This window comes from Cydia pomonella, chromosome 6 (genome assembly GCF_033807575.1).
Source record: "Cydia pomonella isolate Wapato2018A chromosome 6, ilCydPomo1, whole genome shotgun sequence".
Taxonomy (NCBI): Eukaryota; Metazoa; Arthropoda; class Insecta; order Lepidoptera; family Tortricidae; genus Cydia; species Cydia pomonella.
In genome coordinates, this window is record NC_084708.1 from 12,771,485 (window position 1) to 12,788,208 (window position 16,724).

General features: G+C 39.3%; 2 protein-coding genes across 2 annotated transcripts; one reads left to right on the top strand and one right to left on the bottom strand.

Annotated features, from left to right (window-relative positions):
• Window positions 1–228: 228 nt before the first annotated feature.
• Window positions 229–1,985, bottom strand: LOC133518596 (uncharacterized protein K02A2.6-like). The gene is made up of 2 exons (XM_061852258.1): window positions 1,948–1,985; window positions 229–1,630 (listed from the first exon to the last, which is right to left on the bottom strand). Exons 1-2 carry the CDS (start codon window positions 1,983–1,985, stop codon window positions 229–231), a joined length of 1,440 nt encoding a protein of 479 aa, XP_061708242.1.
• Window positions 1,986–13,424: 11,439 nt separating this feature from the next.
• Window positions 13,425–15,873, top strand: LOC133518597 (uncharacterized). Its single transcript, XM_061852259.1, has 2 exons — window positions 13,425–14,498; window positions 15,721–15,873. The coding sequence occupies exons 1-2, from the start codon at window positions 13,425–13,427 to the stop codon at window positions 15,871–15,873; spliced, it is 1,227 nt and encodes a 408-aa protein (XP_061708243.1).
• The last annotated feature ends 851 nt before the right edge of the window (window positions 15,874–16,724 follow it).

Sequence of the window (16,724 nt, forward strand, 5' to 3'; positions counted from 1 at the left end):
CTTTGGATGTGGTTACAACATAATAACCAAAAGAATTGGAACAATTTAACTAACCAAGCAAGTATGTTCAATCATATACAAGAAAAGCAATATGACACAAATTGATAGAAATTAACATACAGTTTAAATACCCTTGGCATCATTGAGATATTACATTTCAATACATGCTGAGTTTATCAGCACGTCCTACGGGTGATCATAAATGTAACGTTTATTTGTTCATACACTCTAAGATGAGACTAAATCTGGTATAGTTTCAGTCACATCCGGTAGATCCTCTTTCTTCTTATCTATTTTTCTTTCTGTAGACTCTGACAATGTCTCGTCTATGCCAAATCTGCTCAGGTCTCTATTCTTTATAGGTTTAAATTGGGAAGAGTTCCTTCTGACTATTTTCCCCTCCGGTGATTGAGCTGCTACAGAATTTCCACTTTTCCATACAACTGTGTGCTCACTTGGAGAAAATGTGGTACTTAATTTGTTTTCCTTTCTTTGCTTGACCAAGACTTTATCTCCAGGCTGAATTTCAGATTCTTTTGCATGCCTTCTTTTGTCAGCATACTGTTTGAATTGATCTTTTTTTAATCTGTCCATGTCACGCATTGCTTCATCTCCAAGGCTATTATTTTGTTCTATTTCTGGTAATTTAGTTCTTATGCTCCTTCCTCGAAATACATTTCCAGGAGGAAGTCCAGTGGTACTGTGTGGAGCTGATCGGTAAGCAGATAGATAAATGAGCAGCTCTCTTTTCCAGTTTTGTTTAAGTCCCTGTGCAATTCTCAGTCTTCTCAAGATATTTTTATTCTGTCTTTCAATTTCTCCGTTGGCTTGGGGCCACAACGGGGTAGTATGTCTTAGCCGAATCCCGTTGATGTCAAGAAATTCCTTGAACCTTTGGTCTATGAAAGCAGGTCCATTATCACAGATTATTTCATCCATTATTCCTTCCCGATATATAATTTTTTCTAAAGTCTGTATTGTTACTTCGGCTGTTTGTTGTTTTAATATTTCCACTTCCAAGTATCTACTGTAGTAATCCACAATGCATAGAAGGTAATGTCCCGAGGGCAGTGGCCCAAGATAGTCAATTCCAACTAGTTGCCACACTTTAGTAGGTAATTCTGTGGGCATTATAGGTTCTGGGCCAGCCCCTCGTCCTACCAAGCGGCAGCCTTCACATGTGTCACACCAGTATTCTATATCACTGTCCATGCCTTTCCACCATACCTTGCACCGCAGTTTAGCTTTCATAGAATTAGTAGCAAGATGTCCTTCATGCCCTATTTCCAGTATTGACGGTATCAATTGTTTGGGTATAACTTGTCTAGTACCTCTGAGAATAACGTCATCTATTGTACATAGCTCTTGCTTTATTAGTTCATATGATCTCAGCTCTTTGGTCCAAACATCTCTTTCTATGGCATCTTTTAGCCGTGTCAACTCTTCATCTTGTAAAGTGGCCTCTCTTACCTTTTCTATAGTGACAGCTTTTATGGAAGTTTCAGCTAATACCAGTACCAGCTTATCTTCTTCATCTTCTGTACTTGGTAGTGGAAACTTGCTGTTGGTGTTAATCAGTCTTGAAGGTACATCTGCAATATTGCTCTTCCCAGGCTTATACAGTGTGTGTCTTTCATAACGACATTGGTTTTAAGTAACGATAGTTTAAAGTGTTGTTAACAGTTTTATCAAAAGAATATAACGATTGCCTTTAATAGTTAAGCGTAATTAATTAAAAAAAAAATCTCGAGCAGCAATGTAATGCAAACATTTATTTGACGTTTCAGAGAGGAAGAGCTAGTTTCGTTTCCATTTAAATTCGATTAAAACATTAAAGTAACTCGAAACTGTTGCCGACGTTAACTTATTTACTGAATTATTCACTACTAGAAAACACTGCAATTTAAAACATACGCGATTTTGACCACACTAGCACAACAAATTTACATCAACAAATCTTCAGCCACCACATTTATGAATCGCATTATTCACCGAGCTAGACTAATACCAAAAATCACTGCACATACATTTATTATCACTTCTTAGAAATCACATTACCTACTTCAAACATGCTTATTAAATTTATTAGGAATGTCTGTGTTGATCAACAAACTCGATGTTATCTTGACATTTCAACCCAATCAATGTGAAGTTATCAATCGGTATAGTACGGTCGCCAAATCTCAAAAGCCCTCTAGAAACACGATTTAATTGACTCGGCTCGGCCTTACCCACAACCGGTATCAATGTGTTCGGACAGTTCTCCTGATCACCGTACATGCGGTAGTAAAGCGGAAAAATGGTGGAGGGGATAGTAATGACGTCACAAAGATGGCGGCCGGACCTATTCTTTTTGGCGGTGTATCTCGAAAACCACTTAACCGATTTTAATCATCGAGGTGTCAAATAATAGCTTATATTATGGAGATTATTTCCTTTTCTACAAACATTTACGTGAAACCTATAGGAAAACAAATAATCACAAAAAACAGTTTTTTTATAAAATTATTTTTTTTTATTTTGTAAAAATCTCCGTAAATATTAGCATTTCGCAAATTTTGTTAAATATAAAACATATTGCTTCATTATCAAAGAATATAATGAGCCTTAAAACATACAGATCGAGTAATAAACAATGAAGCTACACTCATTTATTTGCGCATGGGTAACGATAACTGGCTTTTACCGGTCGAAACTGTGGTGACTGTTACGATACGTATTGAATGGAATTTATAGAGTATCGGTTTTAATTACTGAAATTATAATGACAATTATAAAAACCAGACACAATAATGTTACCTTACTTCGACGTTTAGTCTCTTTTTTCGTCTTAATCATAGGTAGGTACATATTTCTTTTTAGTTAAAAATTTTATACAGGGTGAACTTTTAACCACCAGTCATACTCTGCGCAGCGACTTTATAGGTCATACTGAACAACTTTTACTATTAGTAGTCCCCAAGCCGCTCCGAGGCCAGATTTAATTGACTCAGCTCGGCCTTACCCACAACCGCTCGCCACACCGCTGCTTAAAATAAGCTGACGCACCGTAAATTGAACTGCGTAAAAATCGCAAAAAATATTACACGGAGATCTTATGGCAGACACCGTACCGGTGACGTAAAAGACGCAACTGTTTTGCGAACAAAAAAGATTCGCGTGAAGCACGTCACTGCGATTCCGTACCGTCACCGTTTTTTAAACAGCGGTGTGGGGAGCATGCGTCAAAAACGGTACGCATACGACGCGTCACTGCGATTCCGTATCGTGACCGTTTTTTAAGCTGCGGTCTGGTCGCACCTTGTATTGTATTGTATTGTATTGTATTCGGGCGATTTTTCCGCAACTCGACGACTTGCGCCTATTTTGCGAGATATGTTGGGGGTGGGCTAGTCCTGCCAGCCCAGCTCCTCGAGGAATCCTATCAAACCTTTGATGTTGAGTAGGACCTCGGGGAGGTCTCTCGGAGATCCGAGATGTTTAGCCCTGTATGGAGTCACTCCGCTGCATTCCAGCACCACGTGAGAGGCTGTTTCTTCTGTCTCCATGCAACCTCGGCACAGGGGACTGTCTGTGACACCTGTTGTGAAAAGATGTTTGTTAAATAGTCCATGACCTGTTATGACACTGGTTACCATACTCAGTCGGACCTTCCCTAGTTGCAGGAGCGCCCTTGTGAGTTTTCCGTTGATGCCAGGCATGGCTTCTTTTGCCTGTCTGCATCCAGTCTGGTTCAGCCAGTGTTCTGTGTGTAGTTTCCCTGTACGTGCCAGCAGCATTGAGCGTACCTTGCTAAATGGTATCGGAAGAATCGGTTCCGGACCAATCGCCCCCGCATTCGATCCTTGCCTGGCAAGCTCGTCCGCAGCATCGTTACCTCGGGATCCACTGTGTCCCTTGATCCATTGTAGGGTGATCTTATTATTATGACATACCTCCATTAGTCGTTCGTGGCATTCGTGTATAAGTTTGGATGTAACTATATGGCTATTTAGAGCCATTAAGACTGCTCTACTGTCGGAGAGTATGCGGATGGAGGATCCTACTACCTTCCTTGCAGTGATGGCAGCCGCCGCGTTTATGATGCCCATGCACTCAGCTTGGAATACCGAGTTATGGGCTCCTAGCGGAGTGGTGATCGACATGTTCAGGTCTTCTGAGAAGGTTCCAGAGCCCGATCCGCTGTCTGTTTTGGACCCATCAGTGAAGATTCTCAGCTCCCGGGGATTGAGTCCTTCATGATTGTCGTCCTCATATAACAGTATTTTGTATCTTTTATCGAAGATAGCTTGTTTGTGAATCCGGTCCGTGCCTGACCTAAGCACTGGAAATTCGTCATACACCTTTTCCAGGCATTTTGTGTGAAGAGCTCCTGTGATGTTAGACCATATCTTGAGGGTTCGCAACCTTACCGCTGAGAGACTGGCCTCTTGCTGTATGTGTAGGTGCAGCGGTGGAAGGTTTAGCATGACCTCCATGGCTGCAGTCGGGGTAGACCTCGTGCAGCCAGTGGTGGCCGCGCATGCGAGCCTTTGAAGTCTTTGTAGTTTGTCTCGTACGTTGCCTAGGTTTGTTCTTGGCCACCAAACCAGAGCACCGTAACAGTGTAAGGGGCGGATTATCGTCTTATAGAGCCAGAGGGTAATTTTCGGGTTGAGTCCCCACCTCTTACCAATCATCCTTCTGCACTGCCAGAAGACAACTCCCGCCTTGTCTATCCGTTTGTTGATGTGGTTGTTCCAATTGAGTTTATTGTCGAGAGTTAGTCCTAAGTACTTAACTTCATCGGACAGCTGTAGCTCAGTTTGGAAAAGTGTTGGTCTGGTAAAGTTGGTCGCACCTTTATATGGGACAGTCAAAAATTTTTTCGCGATTTCGGAATTGGTCCCATAGTAAAAGTTGTTAAGTATGACCTATAAAGTCGCTGCGCAGAGTATGACTGGTGGTTAAAAGTTCACCCTGTATAAAATTTTTAACTAAAAAGAAATATGTACCTACCTATGATTAAGACGAAAAAAGAGACTAAACGTCGAAGTAAGGTAACATTATTGTGTCTGGTTTTTATAATTGTCATTATAATTTCAGTAATTAAAACCGATACTCTATAAATTCCATTCAATACGTATAGTAACAGTCACCACAGTTTCGACCGGTAAAAGCCAGTTATCGTTACCCATGCGCAAATAAATGAGTGTAGCTTCATTGTTTATTACTCGATCTGTATGTTTTAAGGCTCATTATATTCCTTGATAATGAAGCAATATGTTTTATATTAAACAAAATTTGCGAAATGCTAATATTTACGGAGATTTTTACAAAATAAAAAATAATAATTTTATAAAAAAACTGTTTTTTGTGATTATTTTTTTTCCTATAGGTTTCACGTAAATGTTTGTAGAAAAGCAAATAATATCCATAATATAAGCTATTATTTGACACCTCGATGATTAAAATCGGTTAAGTGGTTTTCGAGATACACCGCCAAAAAGAATAGGTCCGGCCGCCATCTTTGTGACGTCATTACTATCCCCTCCACCATTTTTCCGCTTTACTACCGCATGTACGGTGATCAGGAGAACTGTCCGAACACATTGATACCGGTTGTGGGTAAGGCCGAGCTGAGTCAATTAAATCTGGCCTCGGAGCGGCTTGGCGACCGTACTAGTACTTAAACGAAACAATTATCTGATTCCGCCTTCTTAGTTAACACAAAGTTACCTACTTACACCAATCTTTTGACTGCACTGGCTGGTATGACAGGATGCAGGTAGGTTGACGTAAAATATTTAGGTGACTTTTTCATGAAATTGTCATGTCATAATTTTCTTGCCAAAATGCCACGACCATCGCCTTATACCTCGCAAGAATTAGCGGATATGATTATAAAGTATGGCGAAGCTATGCAAGATGCTAGACTAGCGTTAACATTATATCGGGAGCAATTTCCAAATCGTCGAATTCCGCAAAACCCCAGAGTCATAGTCGGTGCATTGCAGCGTGTCCGGGAAGACATGCCTATTACTGGGAGAATCCAACCGTTGGCAAATGGACCCCGTCTTCATGTTCGTAATGAAGAAATTATACTGGAACATTTTGCTGAAAATCCAGAATGCAGTACAAGAAATGCCGGGCGACATTTCCAAATGAAGCACAAAACAGTTCACAGGATTCTCAAAAAAAACAAATTTTTAAAGGCACACGCAATATTGCCTAGGGATTTGCTGCCACGTTTAACATTTAGTCGCTGGCTATTGAACAAACACAATACCGACCACCAATTTACCTCAAGAGTAATATGGACTGATGAGAGTACTTTTACTCGGAACGGCGTGTGGAATCAGAGAAATACACACTATTGGGCAAGAGTAAATCCTCGTGTGCTAAGAGAGACCGGTCATCAATACCGATGGGCTGTAAACGTCTGGGCAGCCATTCATGGTGACCGTATAATAGGTCCAGTATTTATCGACGGAAATCTCAATGGCGAAAAATTCCTGGAATTGCTTAGTGGTCCATTGACTAATTATTTTAATTCGTTGCCAGAAGAAGCACGGGAGCTGACTTGGTTGCAAATGGCCGGAGCTCCGGCACATTCATCAGTTCGCGTGCGTAATCATTTGAACTTAATGTTTGGAAACCACTGGCTCGGTAGATTTGGGCCTCGACGTTGGCCGGCCCGTTCACCGGACCTCACGATGTTACATTTTTTTTTATGGGGGGCCATAAAAAACGAAGTGTATTCGAAACCACAAATATCTGTTGAAGATCTTCGGAACAGAATAACTGACGCGTTTCAAAAACTTCAGCAGAACACTAATTTTGAAAGCGTACATCAGTCTCTCATACGCCGATGCAACACTTGCATCGAAATGCAAGGACGTCACATCGAACATCGTTATCTTCGACGAGTGAATCGCAGAGATTGATTTTATTTTTTGAATAAATAAAAACTTTTTAATCTTTTTTTTATTTTTAATCGAACTTTGACCAAGAAACACTTGCGTAGTTTCTCCTCAAGCAACTTTTGTGAGTGAGAAAGAGAGGAGAAACTTCGCAAAGTGTTTCGCGATAGCAGGGCGGTTAAGTCCTTTTCTTACGAACAAGGTCACTAGTCATGATCTTTGACGGTCTTGTCAATCAAAAGTGTCACCGACATGTACGATGTAGGTAATTGTAATAGGTGTCAGGATGTCACTAAGAGCGAAATTTCAATGAAATCACATGACAATTGTTAAGTTTAATTTATTACTGATACATTGCGTGCCCAATTAATTTGTATGAAATTTTTTATTTTTTAACTAAAAATGCTAATTTCAGTTCATTAGGTCTTATACTTTCAGCCCTTGAAATTAGTGTCGTTATGAAAGACACACACTGTATATGACTTTGAATGTAAACGGTTGAAGTCTTAACACCCAACGCTGTATACGGGCACTTGGCTATGAATTTGCAGAATAAATTATCTCCAACGGCTTATGATCTGACAAAATTTTGAAGTCTACCTATCAGATACATGTATAAGCTTTCACAAGCCCATACGATGGCGAGGGCTTCCTTTTCGGTTAGTGAATATCTTTGTTCAGTTGGAGATAGAGCTTTGCTTTGATATTTTATTATAATCGGTTGTTTCTCAGTTTTTATTCTCTGATTTTGAATTAGTACTGCAGCAATGCCTATTGGACTAGCATCGGTCACTAAAATTGTTTCTGCATCTTTGTCATAAAAACCCAGCACAGGAGCCGATGATATAAGTGTTTTCAGTTTTGCAAAAGCATTTTCATGTTCTATGTTCCAAGTAAAGTCGGAGTCCTTTTTGGTAAGTTCTCGTAATGGTCCAGTAATTGTGCTAAAGTTGGGAATAAATCTAGCAGAGAAGTTGACAAGCCCCAAAAAGCTCCTTACTTCTGCTTTATTTTGCGGTTCTCTGAAATCCTGTACAACTTGTTGATTGGTCACAGTAGGTCTTACTCCTTCAGCAGAAAGTCCTAAGAAGTTGATTTCGGTGACACCAAATGAGCATTTTTTTTCATTCAAAGTTAAACCACTGTCACTAAGCCGTCTAAGTACATGATGGAGTCGGGCATCATGTTCTTCTCTTGTTCGCCCACCTACACGAATATCATCTTGGCTATTGGCAACACCCTCTATATCCTGTAAGAGATGTGCAATTACTCTTTGAAATATTTCGGATGCACATCTAATTCCAAAAAATAGACGCTTGTATCTAAACAGGCCAAGACTGCAGCTAAAGACTGTTATCTTTTTAGAGTCCTCATCAAGCTCCAGCTGATGGTATCCTGATTTGAGGTCAAGTGTTGAAAAGTACTTACATCCATTTAAATCTGCTAATAGTTCTTCAAATGTTGGTAATGGAACACGTTCCCTCATTACTGCTTCATTAGCCTTTCTCATATCAATAACAAGTCTATATTGACCTGCTTCTTTTTTCTTTACTATGTGTGAAGGGGAAACGCAGGGGGTAGGTCCAGTTACTGGTTCTATAATGTCATTTTCTACTAACTCTCTAATCAAGTCTTTCTCTATGTCCCTTATGTGAAAAGGTTGTCTTCTAATAGTTTGAGCTACTAATTTAACATTATGATCAATAGGAATTGACAATTTGAAATCTTTAAGCTTCCCTATGCCCCTGAAAATATTAGGATATTGATTCAAAACACCATCCCCTTTTAGAATATTATTAATGCAATTTACTTCGGGTCCTACTCTCAACAATCCTAGTTGGGTTGAAGTCGTTTTACTCAACAGAGAAGGCCCGCATCCATTAAAAACAAGAATTTCTGCATCTACTTTAATTTTACTGCCAGGAGAGTACAATACTGTTTTAAAAAATCCTAGTCTTCGGACCTCTTGGCCGCCATATGCATAATATTTTTCAGCTGTTTTATCAAAGTTGGCAATCCAACCCTGATCTCAGGAACTTCTTGAACATATGTTTATCTATAATATTTATTGGCGCACCTGAGTCTACAATAAAAGGGGAACTTACATGACCGCCAACTACAATCTCGAACTTATTGTCCTTAGAACTTATCACTGTAAACACTGAATTTACACTTTTTGTTACAGTTTTATTATCACTTTCATCGTCTGATTCGTCTGAATCCTCTGAACATGATTTTATTACATATTTAACCATCTTCTTCTTTTTCTTTATATCTTTCTTTATTTTTGTTTTGCAGCACTTGGCAAAATGGCCTTTTAATCCGCATTTGTTGCATATCTCATTTGCTGCATTGCACTCCGCACTTTTAGCAAAATGCCCTCTCCGGTCACACCGGTAGCACTCCACATTGCTGATCCTGTTAACACTATCTTGTTCTTTTTCTTCTTTCTTTAAATTTTACTAACCATCTTTTCCATTTCATAGTCTTGATATTTCCATGATTTTATTGAGCGTCAGCTCCTTTCCTTTCTTTAAAAACTTGAGCTTTAGGTTTATATCACTACATTTCTCAATAACTTGATCTTTTATTGCGTCCTCTTTTTCCGGAAAATCGCAAAATGTGGCTTGTTTTCTTAATTTCATTATAAATTGCTCCATTGTTTCTTCTTCTTCCTTTCGAATATTACGAAACTTCTGTCGTTCATAATTAATATTTACGTCTGGTTCAAAATATGAGTCTAGTCTTTTTATACATTTTTCGTAATCTGTACTGCCGTCGACCTGCTCGTCTTTTATGCTTTCATATATTTCTTGGACCTCTGTCCCTGCTTGATGCAGTAACCTCGCTACTTTCTGTTTGTCGTTTAATCCGACCTGGCTCTCAATGTAATACTGAAAATTCCTCTTCCACAAACGCCATCTTTCTGGAAGTGTGCTGGCTTCTTCATACGGTTCAAATTTCGGTCCCGAGGACCCTGCAGCATAATCTTGAAACATATTTTTTTATCGCGTGTCTTCGAAATGCGTGCGATGATTTCGTATCCGCTTTAATCACCGACACATTGTAACATCCTCGTCGCCAAAATAGCTGTACGGATTCTCAATCAAAACACTTATTGTTTAAAACTACAATTGTCTTTATTTATCCCTTTTTTTGCATACATTCAGATTTAACTAGCTGTTTAACATTGTTTCCATTTTCGATGCAAATCCATATCTAGCTGTCAAAAGTGACAGCTCTCAATCAGTGATGTTCCATCACTGATGGACTCTACATGATTGAGTGAATTAAGGACCCGAGTTTGCAATATTCTTACCCCCGGAGTTACACACAATGTTTTTCATCACACTTGAAATAAGAACTTTTTCAAACTAGTGTGATGAAAAATAGAGTGCAGGATTGAAAACCTTCGCGGAAAGGGACTCCCTAAGAAAAGTTACATGGGTCAAATAAAGAATTGGCTATACGTAGAGTAGCATGTACCAGGAGATGAAGAAAGTTGCATAAGATTGGATGAAATTGTAAAGACAAAAGATTCTCTTTTAAATTTGAATAGAAAAGAATCAATATCTTATCATATATATAATCGGAGTAAACTAAAGATTATCAATATTATCATATATTCATTCACACATTTAATATGAGCCGACTCTCTAGTCGGTTGAGTACCGCCGCCTTAATTCTGCTCATTTGTTTACTTTTAATCTCCTATCACAACATTAACCTTCTCTTTAGCATAAATTACAAATGCCTTCCATGGTATCTCCATCCATTAATTTTTCCTTCTATTACAGTATTTATGTAATCGTTATATCGTGCCACCAACAAGAAAGAAGAAAATATCCTCTTTTGTTCCCAGTCATCGTCATTATATAGTACATTACGATACAAGTGCGAAAAATAGGAAATTCGAAACGAGTGGCGATAAATTAAATTTAAAACACGACCGAAGGGAGTGTTTTAAATCGACACGAGTTGCGAATTACCTAATCGCACATGTATCGTACAACGTTTTACAGTACATATGGCCCTTTAAATGTTCGACACAGTAACGTAATATGCTACTTCTCGCACTAGTGCTATAAAGTAGCCCCATATGTACTGTAAAATATATTTTTATCTTACTAAATTTAAACATTTTCATTCGTTTTTTGTTCTGTGTTGGCGCAACATAAGTACTCCTACGAAGACCGGTTGACGACACATGACGTCACACACATACGTCACGGCTCCCCGCTCCGTGTACCTACATTAGACTGCACCGTACAGCCGAAGCGGCTACACATATTATATATTACCAAAAATACTGTATATAGTTATTAAGTTAATAAAAAAAATACGATAGTACTATCCTGGAGTTCTTCATTCTTCATCAGAAGAGCTTAATTGAGGAGTATATCGAACATTTTGGCGACCGTTTTACTGTTGCTATGTGGACGCATAGCACGAATCTGCAATCTATTGGACAAGAACTTACGGGAGAAGAACGGAGCTGCACAATTACCACCGGAATCTAGAGAAGGCGGAGTGAAATACCTACCGGAAATTGTGATACCTAAGTGCCGAGCATTAAAGTAATGTGTGCCGTAGCCGACTTCTAGAAACAAAAGGGAGGTTAGCCCGTTCCTTATCCTACCTATTTTAACATATTAGCCCTGTAAAGCTTCGTTTGTGCGAGCAGATCTCATTTCTATATATTTAACTGCGTTATTTCTCCAGCTAAAGCATTTTTAAACGCACTTAATCAATAATAATAGCACTAGTAACAAAAATAATTATTGTTTTACCGCTAAAATACATTAAGTTACATATTTTTCCTTGTTTACGTTGCTATCTGCATTGAAATAAACATAAAGATCTTTAAAATTGCAAATTACTCGTACGATTTTTGATTGCATAAGCCATTTACCGTTATCGAGACATAGGTACCTGCATTGCCTTTGTGCTTGAATATTGCATTTATATTATTAAATTAAAGTTGCTAATCGTATTATCCTTAACTGTATCGCATCTCTTATCGCATTAGCTTTTGGATATAGGTTTGTTTTACGTAAATTATAGTATTTCGGCCGAATATTCCAGGTTACCCGCCCCGTGCGCCCGCGCCTGCCCCTCAGTCGCCTGCGCCGAGTTCTATTGTTCTGGTTATCAGCCGGTGAGACGAATAGCTGTTTCTTATAAGGCAATCGTACATAACAGGTATTTATTGCACTTTTTATTTAACCGCCTGACCTATATTCGTTATCAGTTTACAATATGTCTGACACAGAATTGAAGGCGAAAAGAGCATCGATTAAGGGTCGATTAACTATATTTAGGAACTATTTAGATGAGTTTAAGAAATTAAAACAGGTATCTAAGGCAAATTTAAATGAAATTAAATTAAGATTGCGAAAAGTGGAATTATTGTTTGACGAATATGATAAGATCCAGACAAACATTGAAGTGGGTGAATCCAAGGTTAAAACGGACGGACAACTAGCTAGCGAGTCGGATTTTAGTGAGCGGGAGAATACAGAAAAGTTATTCTTTTGCGCAATTAGTCAGGCGCAGGAATTGATCGCGGCTAATGAGCCTCGCTCCTCGCTGGATGGGGGCCCGGACGACGACGCGCGCTCGTCCCGCAGTGGGACGGACGCGGGTGGTGTACGTCTACCAACCATACGTCTTCCTAGCTTTGACGGTTCCACCAACAAATGGTTAGAGTTTCGCGATGTTTACATATCAATTGTTCATAACAATGAGAGTCTCAGTGATATTTGTAAGTTTCAATATTTAAAAGCATCCTTATTAGGAAGCGCAGCGTCTGTTATTCAGTCAATGGAAATATCGGCGGCTAACTATACCGCTGCTTGGAAATTAGTTTGCGATAGATTTGATAACAAGCGCCAGCTGATTCACACTCACCTTAAGTCACTTTTTAACGTGTCTTTGTTAGGAAGGGAGTCTGATAAGTCTTTGCGTTTTCTAATTGATCATGTTTCGAAACATTTGAGGGCTTTAAATAGTTTAGGGGAAAAAACAGACAACTGGGACACACTTATTATATTTATGTTTGCAAGTAAATTGGATACTGCCACATGCACGAAGTGGGAAGAGTACAGAAATAGCTTAGCGGAGAAACCTACTCTAGATAATTTTTATGAGTTTTTACGTCAAAGGGCCGATGTGTTGGAAATGATTTCAGCGACAACTACTAGTGAAAAAACTGAGAATAAGCAAGTTAATTATAAGCGAATGGATAAAGTGCAAAAATCATTTGTTGCCGCGGCGAGCGATTCTAACACATCGAGCAACGTAAATATAAATAATGCGCGAGTTTGTCGTGTATGTAATGGTGATCATTTAATTTATAACTGTGAAAAATTAAATCAGATGTCAGTCGATGAGCGAAATGTATTAATAAAAACTTTAAAAGTGTGCATTAACTGTTTCCGTGGTGGGCACTTTGCACACCAATGTAAGGCGAGTCCATGTGTTATTTGTAAGCGTAAACACAACACTCTTCTACACAAAACTATGACGTCGGATAAACAGAAGGACGGAGGTGAGAAGGAGTATGTGTCTGCGCCCATATCATTATCAGTCAGCGGCGATAACGAAGTCTTGTTGTCTACTGCAGTTATTTTAGTTAAGAACGAGAAAACAAATGCAATGCATGAGGCACGTTGTTTGCTCGACTGTAGTGCTCAATCTAATTTTATATCTGAGGCGCTGGTGGAGAAGTTAGGCATGCAGGGTGAGGATATAGACGTCAACATTACGGGTATTAAAAGTATTTCGTTTGATGTCAAGAAACACTGCGCGGTAACTATTCAAGCGCGTAATCGTAGTGTTAAGGCACCGTGTGCGCAAGTTGATGCCTACATTCTCCCTCAGATAATGAAACCCTTACCGTCAGAGGAAGTGGATATTTCGAATATTGATATCCCTCAAAATATCACATTAGCAGACCCAGGCTGGTACAAGCCTGCTGAAATTGACATATTAATAGGCGGTGCGATATTTTGGGACTTAATACGCAATGGACAAATTGAGCTCGGTTACAATAAGCCAAAATTACAAAATTCAATATTTGGTTGGTTAGTGGTAGGAAAAACAATGTTAACTACTAAGAGTAGTAGAACAAAAACTGAGCATTGTGGTTTCAGTAGAGAAATACGCGATCAGCTAAGTAAGTTTTGGGAGTTGGAGGAAGTGCCAGCTGCACCAGTGTTGTCCCCAGAAGAGGAGGCGTGCGAAGAACATTTCAAGCAAAACACACGACGCTTGGCTGATGGCAGATTTTGCGTCACGCTGCCCTTGAAAAGTCAACCAGATATTCTAGGTGACTCATATAGAATAGCAAGGAAACGGTTTGATTCCTTGGAGCACAGGTTTAGAAGGCAGCCTGATGTAAAATCGCAATATGTAGATTTTATAAATGAATATGCGCAGCTGAACCACTTGTCACAAAGCAAGAAGCCTGAAAAAGCCAATTTTCTGCCCCACCACCCAATTTTAAAGGAGCAAAGCGAATCTACGAAGTGTCGCGTTGTCTTTGACGCTTCAGCTCGGACTGATTCAGGCTACTCGCTTAATGATATCCTCATGGTTGGTGCCACGATTCAAGACGACATTTTTTCTATTCTAATACGATTTCGCCAGCACGTTTTCATATTCACGGGAGATATAGAAAAAATGTATCGGCAAGTAATCGTGGAACCTTCGCAGAGACATCTTCAAATGATATTATGGCGTTAAAATGAAGGCGAACGCATAAAGTATCTAGCCCTGAATACTTTGACTTATGGCACGTCAAGTGCGCCGTTCTTAAGCACGAGATGTCTAGCCCAACTGGGCTATGAATGTAGTGATCCTTTGATAAAGGAAGTGATTGTCCATGATTTCTACATAGACGATTTGATAACTGGTACAGATGATGAAGGACAATTATTAAGCCTTTATCAAGGGGTCAACAAAACATTGAGTTCAGCTCATTTTAATTTAAGAAAGTTAAAAAGTAATTCTAAGCAATTTCTCTGTGAAGTAATGGAGACAAATAGTTCTCAACAGGATAACTTGAAAATATCCAATCAAAGTAACACGCTAGGCGTGGAGTGGAACCCAAATGCCGACAGTATATTAATAAAATGTTCAAAGTTGCAATTGCTGGATAAACATGTAAAATACACTAAAAGGGCCGTCCTATCTGTAGCTTCAAGTATATTTGATCCTTTAGGGCTGTTGAGTGTATGCGTTATTTTATGCAAAATCTTTTTGCAATCGTTGTGGTCACAGAAATTGGACTGGGATCAAGAAATACCCCAGGCGCCGAACTGTATCTGGACCAGATTTGTCAACAATATTCATTACTTGAAGGAAATAAGTATTCCACGCCACGCCAGCTGTAGAAATGCGGTTGAAATTCAAATTCATGCATTTTCGGATGCCTCTATAAAGGCATATGCAGGGTGTATTTATTTAAGATCAGTAGATGAGTAAGGGAATTGTACGGTTCGACTTTTGTGCGCTAAAACAAAAGTCACGCCTTTGAGGGCCACGACTATCCCAAAATTGGAACTTTGTGCATCTTTATTAGTTTCGCGTCTATGCGAAAAGGTTGTGCAAGCGTTACGCTGTAATATCGCAAAAAGATATTTTTGGTCTGACAGTAAAATTGTATTGGGTTGGTTGCGCATTCCTACAAACAAATTGTGCACTTTTGTGTCGCATCGAGTCGCTGAAATAAATGATAAGTGTTCGGATGCTGCATGGATGTATGTCCCTTCGGCACAAAACCCAAGTGACCTTGCCTCACAAGGTGTATTTCCAGACGAGCTACAGTCGTTGTCACTGTGGTGGGAGGGACCTGCATTCCTGCAGGATACAACTGATCGGTGGCCAGAACAAACTGAAGCGACAGAAAAGAGCTTACCTGAGTTACGTGTATATGCAGCAAGAGTTGAAACACCGACAGTACCGATAATCGACATGTCAAATTATTCCAGTTTTCTTAAACTTAGAAGGATATTCGCGTACATGTGTCGATTTATCAATAGCTTGCTGCATAAACAACATTGTAAAGCTAACAGTTTATTAACTGTGGACGAGCTTGAACAAGCTGAGTCAAAATTAGCTTATTTGTCACAAAGACAAAGCTTTCCTAATTACGATAGGAATCCAAAGTCTATTATTGGATCAGGGAAATTAACTCCTTTTGTCGATGACTCAGGATTGATTCGAGTGGGTGGAAGGTTAGATAATTCGAATTATGATTTTGATAAAAAACACCCTATTCTTCTAGATGCAAAACATCAATTCACTAAATTATTATTTAGATATTTCCACTTCAAACTATTACACGCACCGCCACAACTTCTTCTGTCAGTCATTCGCGAACACTATTGGCCTTTAAATGGCAGAGTACTCGCTAGACGTACTTACAACAATTGCACTCGTTGCAAAAGAATGAAAGGAGAAGTAGCTCAGCAAATCATGGGAAACTTGCCAGCTCAGCGGGTAACACCTGGATATGCGTTTGAGGTGGTAGGTACTGATTTTGCCGGTCCGTTTTTTGTGAGTGACAGGAAAGGTCGTGGTGCGAAACTCCATAAGAGTTACCTATGTGTTTTTATAGATTTTAAGATAAAGGCAGTTCATTTGGAACTTGTAAGTTCTCTGAGCACAGAAGATTTTATTTTAGCATTGCGTCGCTTCATATCTCGACGAGGAATGCCTCGAGAGATATTTTGTGACAATGGGAGAAATTTCGTAGGCGCTAGTCGCGAGATAGGCGAGTCTCTCAATGCTACCTCCAGTTCTGTGTCAGATGCATTT